Raw genomic sequence first — 6,000 nt, 5'->3', positions numbered from 1 at the left:
AAAGATAACATTCGTATTAAATAAAACAGCTTAGCATTTTTTCCTTTTTTACTGTAAGGCTGGAAATGAAAAACAGCCCCGTTTCAGCTCTCTGGCAAAAAAACCATGGTGAGTGAGTGACGAAGTGATTGTTGCAGGACAACTCTCCACCTCCTTTTTTGGACCTTTAGCTGAATTTCCGACATTAGAGATGATTTTTCAAGTGCTCAGATCATTAGGTAACCAGAAACCAAAGCTCATCTTGACAATCTCTGCCATAAATTATCATCTGAGGAGGCAGTTGTGGCTGTGAAAAACCCACTGGCTTTGGGAGCCACAAAGTCTAGGTTCTTAAGTCTTTGCCCTGCCCCTTCACAGGCTGTACGGCCTGGGTAAGACACTTAACCTCTTTGGACTGTTTCCTCCTGCAGAGATATGGGGATTGTAAATCCCCAAAACTGTTATGAGGACATAGAAATGTACAGAATAGTAAATCGCAAAACTGTTATGAGTACATAGAAATGTACAGAATAGTACTTATTCTGTGCTGGATATACAATATACTCTCAATAATGTGTTGGGTTATAATCTATTACATTTGTAGTATTTTGTGTAACACTTCCCCCCACTCCCATACCAGTTTAATAAAACAAATATAAAGGTAACATTTTAAAAATTGCTGTATTCAAAATAATAAACTTTAGGGTAAATAAGCTTTAAAACAAAAGTACATAAGCAAAAAAATAAATAATTTACACCAACCCGCTAACCTTATTTTCAGAGTAAAGCCATTTCCAATTATAGCATTACAGCACTGTTATCAGGGCTCCAGCCTGTGGTCAAGCTTTGATAGTGCACTTTTTTTTTTAATGGTAACAAAAACATGAACACTAAGTAAAGTCTTTAACAAAACCAAAACACTGGATTTAGCTTTTTAATTTTAAGTAACCAAACTTTGTAATTTTATACATAATCCAATGTAGTGCTAATATAATTAGCATTTCAGCTTGAAGAGTTGGTATTTAACAAGGATGGAAAACTATAATGAACAGTCTTCAAACCATGAGATACAAATAGAAATGTACAAGTATACAGTAGAACAAAAACTGCAGACACTCTACTAACTGGGGGAAATATCTGAAGGCTTTACATCCTTTATTATCCATGATGGCTTTTGGAATTATGATTGTGTGACATATAGAACCTTTGACATTTTAGATAGAGCCTTTGATTTTTTCACAGTAAGTTAAAAATCCACCTAGTACTCCATAAGACTTCACTGCGATGTGATAAAAGAGCAATGTGGAAAGTTTACTGTATTGCCCTAATTTCATACTTCCTTGTACACAATGAATCAATTTTGGAATCTATTCCAAGGGTTATATACACAAAAGTGTCAAGAATAAAATGTTCTCCACTCTTGCATAAAAATGCGTACAGTGTCTGAGGAATGGAAAAGTTCTCATTTTCCTGGGCCCCGGGCTTCGTGGCACTCTGCTGCCTGAAGAGGAAAGGCCCCTCCTGCCTTGCTGCTCTCAGGGTTAGTCATCCAGCCCTGGCGTCTCTCCTTGTTGGATCCTGGAGGCTATTCTGATGGCTTCTTCCAGAGATGGCTGTTCTCCAAGCTGAAACAGGAACATACACAAACCCACAGTCAAGATAATGCCAAACGAATCTTATATGCCACAAGTGGATTTCTCTCTGTGATTCTAACACCTGGGCTTGTTAAGCTACTCTTGCTGCTCCAATCAGTAAGAGCAAAAAATCCCCAATTCCTACAGGGGAGAATGATGCAGTTTCTTTATGTAGGATTCTAATAAAGCTTTGCACATGCAAGACTCAAAAGATGCTCATCTTTTCCAATGGAGATAATTTAGAGAGCTTCCTGAGCCTTTAGCTTCTATGCCCATGAACTAAATTAAAACCAACGGCTGGCATTTTCCTGAGTGTGTTCTAACCCTTTTCCAAGTAAATACATGAAGAACAATTCCCCACAAGGAATGGTAATCTGCTCCCAGTATTCTGGATTCTCTGCTTCAATCCAGTGACTCCCCAGAGGATGCTTTTGTTCTTAGTCTTCTGACATTGCCCACTGCAGAATAGTGCTGTGCAGTGATTCTCAGATGTAGGGTCTATGTTTACACCAGGTTCATTTGCAAGGAGTAGCTCTTAAGTGCTTTATAGAAGTCTGCCTAATTAGACTTTTATTTTGAGAGTTAAGATAACTGGCTGAATACACATGGGCATACATACCAGATGCTTTATTTTTCTTGCTATAATTTCCCCTAGAATATGCAGAGAGTCAAGAACAAAGTATTGGGCTCTTTGAATCCACCTCAAACACAACAATTTCCTTCAAGTGGCCAAGTGACACAGATTGTTCTGTTCCCTGCCTCCTGTGAAGGTTATGCATAAAGCAGTGTACAAAGTTGAGAGGCCCGAGTAGCGCTGCTGTTGACAGAGGACAGCTGCCTCTGGACTCACCTGAACTGCAATCTGGGTGCCATTGGATGTTGCCACTAAGGTCAGAGGTCTGGTTTCTGTGGTTACTAAGTGATGGCTGTGCTGCTGGTGCCCCATTTCTGATGACGCAGTATGGAATGCTGCCAAGTCCTGAGCCACAATTGCAACCTTAAGCAAAAAATACACAGAAGAATTAAAACTATGATTTAAATAGGTTAAAATCCATTTAATGAAAAAGATTGTCTTCAAATTCAAAAGGAAAAACTCACTTCTGACCACAGAGCTGTGGAAACCTGAAGCTGAAGAGATCTTATATGTTGTCTGTTCTGAACTCCATTTTTATTTGAGGAAAACTCCAAGGACCAGTAGCATTACTGACAAACAGCAACATATCTTGTTATACTCATTTCCTATTTCAGATTCCATGGAATCTTTCTATATTGTTCCTGAGGCATCTATCCAGAGTGGTTGAAAGTGTTTCCATGGTTCTTAAACCACAAATGTAGCCTTTTCTATGTAGATAACATAGAAAATGGCATCAACTACTTCTGTTATATGATATTCTAAAATTTTGCTCAGCTAAACTCAGAGGAAGAATAGATTAAAAACTAAAATTTCTATTTTCTTTGGCCATTAATCCACTAAAATGATATGTTGGGTCAATCCCAGCAATGTTTCATAATCTAGTAACAGATTTTGGCCCAGTGAGAGCAGAGTGGTTTATATTGGACTAACCCCTCCTGCAGATAACAATAATAAACTGTGGACAAAAACATGAAAAAGCAACTGTTGGAAGGGATTGGAGAATGACGAAAAGCAGGCAGAAACTGTAAGGGATCCTCCAAGAAAGAGAACCATATTGGGTCACATCTATGTTGAAACAGCTTTTTCACCGAGGCCACCCTTAGTCTGAGCAGCACAGGACAACTTAAGGTATCAGATAATGGAGTCTAGGGCTGCCAGAAGGGCTATACACTGAGAGGAATACTCTAGAAAGGAGAAAATCAGAGGCGGAGCCCCCCAAATCTGTATATAAACTCTTCCCAAGTCCTCTAGACCCCAGAACTGCAAGTATGTGAGGAAGTTCCAATAATTCTGGTAGAAAGCAGCAATTGGAAGGCTAAAAAGGCGGAAAAGAGATTTCAGTGACACTCACCACAGGAGAGACAGAATTTAGTTTCAATCCCACCAAGTTAGAGGGGCTGGACTACAAATAATGCTAAAGCAGACCCTTCAGATAATTCACAGGTGGAGTCTGAGCACCCCATGTGGATGGTCAACATCTGCCCAATGGCCTACAGCTGCAGCAGGTCCGCAAGGGAAATCCCCACTACTGTTGTGATATCCCTGGCTGGGGGAACCTGCCTGATTTCATTCCAGCCTTCAGAGCCTTCTCTCCAGAGAATTTCTCTATCTCTCTTGAGAATTTTTCTAGCCCACAGGCTACAGATAAGCGGCATAAGAATATCTGCTTTAGGGTCACTATCTTTCCAGACCTGCAACTGTAACTAGTACAAGGTATATTTACCGAAGCTGGGCTATAAACCCACCCAGGCATTCTACAGCCACGGAGATGGCTGCAAACTGATTAAGTGGGACCATTCCATAAGGCAGCCTGAAAGCTGTGTTTGTTTTTTGTTTTGTTTTGGCATAAGGTATAATTAGCAGACAATAAATAAGTACCCATCTTAGGTGTTCTGTTGAGTTTTGACAGATACATCTGCGAAACCATCACCTAATACAAGATACAGCATGGTTCCCTCATATTCCGTGTCATCAATGTCCTTCCCCAGCCAAGCAGCACTTGCTGATTTCTATCCCATGAGTTTGTTTTGTCTGCTCTTGGATTTCACATAAGTGGAATTATATAGTATGTATTCTAGCAGAATTCTGGGTCAAAGGGCAGAGGTATGTTCGACTGTATAAGAAACTGCCAAACTGTTCTCCTAAGAGGTTTTATCATTTTACACCCCCACTAGAGTGTATGAATGTCCTAGTTACTTCACATCTTTGCCAACATTTGGTTTTAAGTCTTCTTTTATTTTAGTCATTTTCCTGAATCTGAAAAGGTATCTCACTGTGATTTTAATTTTCATTTCTTTGGTGACTAAAGATGTTAAGCACTTTTTGTGTTATTGCCATTAATGCATCTTCTTTTGCAAGGGGTCTATTCAAATAAGCAATCAAATGATTTGCTCATTTTTACAAAAATTTATTTATTTTGCTCATTTTTAATGGGCTGTTCATTATTTTATTGTTGATTTGTAGAGGTTTGTTATATACTCTCAATACAAGTCCACTGTCAGATATATATACTGTGAATAACTTTTCTCCAGTTTGGCACTTTTTCTTAATGGTGTCTTTAGTGAGTGGAATAAATTTTGATGAAGTCCAATTGATCAGTTTTTTCTTTTATTGTTAGTGCCTTCTGTATCATAAGAAATCTTTACTCTAAGCCTGCAGAAATATTCACTTTTCCAGAAGCTTTTGATTCTGAGTTTTGTATTTCAAGGTGTAGAAGACCTTCAACTTTGTTCTTTTTTCAAGATTGTTTTGGCTATTATAGGTCCTTTGCATTTTCAGGTAAATTTTAGAATTAGATTGTCTATATAATAAAAAAAGCCTGTTGAAATTTTGATTATGATGGTATGAAATCTATAATTGAATTTAGAAAGAATGAAAGCTACTAATTTTGACAGACTCTCACTGAACAGGATAAGGTAGCTGCAGTGAAACTTAACATTGCCTTCAGCATAGTACAAGAACAGTTTTAAATGTATTATTTAATGGATATTTAATATAATTTATTTTTAATGGAAATGAAAAATTAAAACTACAAAGAGATACATCAGACTGACAAAAATCCAAAAGGATTTTTTTTCCACAGAAGGGGAAGAGCAGCTTGGCAGTCTCAAATACTGCAGGTGGGAATGTAGATTGGCACAACCCTCGAAGGGAAGTGTGGCAACACTTACCACAATTACAACCAAATATATCTTTTCACCCAGCAATTCCACTCTAGGGATTTACCTAGGAGATTTATACTCACACACATGCAAAATCACACACGCATAAGGTTATATGTTGTTTGAAAAAGCAGAAAACCAAATAAATTATGACATGTCCATACTGTGAAATACAATACAGCTTTAAAAAAGAGTTAGGAAGCCCGGCTGTTGTGGCTCAGCAGCTGAGCATCAACCTATGATCCAGGCAATTGTGGTTTGACTCCCAGTCAGGGCACATGCTGGGGTTTTGGGCTCGATCCCCAGTAGGGGGCATGCAGGAGGTAGCCAATCAATGACTCTCATCACTGATGTTTCTATCTCTCTCTCCCTCTCCCTTCCTCTCTCTGAAATCAATAAAGATTAAAAAAAAAAAAAAAAGAACACTTAAGGCAATGAGTAGTTTAAATGCATTATCTCATTCAATCCTTATATCAACCTTATGGGGCAGATGCAACAATCACTCTTATTTTACAGATGATGAAAAACTGAGACTCAGAGGGTTATGCAGCTTAGAAATTGTAAAACTGGGATCAATCTGAAGTTTCTGTGC

The 6,000-nt window shown here is 38.4% G+C and overlaps 1 protein-coding gene across 3 annotated transcripts in view; it reads right to left on the bottom strand.

The window, feature by feature from the left end:
* Positions 1 to 641: 641 nt before the first annotated feature.
* The window catches only part of ZNF143 (zinc finger protein 143), a gene marked incomplete at its 5' end in the record, with an annotated part of 32,287 nt that continues 26,928 nt past the window's right edge, over positions 642 to 6,000 (bottom strand). For all 3 annotated transcript variants that reach the window (XM_081155217.1, XM_081155216.1, XM_081155215.1), the window contains 2 exons: positions 642 to 1,604; positions 2,464 to 2,610. In XM_081155217.1, coding sequence (XP_081011343.1) covers positions 1,521 to 1,604; positions 2,464 to 2,610 — 231 coding nt within the window. In that variant the 3' untranslated portion in view covers positions 642 to 1,520. The remainder of the gene's footprint in view (positions 1,605 to 2,463; positions 2,611 to 6,000) is intronic.

This window comes from Miniopterus schreibersii (assembly GCF_964146895.1).
Source record: "Miniopterus schreibersii genome assembly, chromosome: 12".
Lineage (NCBI taxonomy): Eukaryota > Metazoa > Chordata > Mammalia > Chiroptera > Miniopteridae > Miniopterus > Miniopterus schreibersii.
Note: the sequence above shows the minus strand (reverse complement) of the source record. Positions and strands in the feature narration are given on the sequence as shown.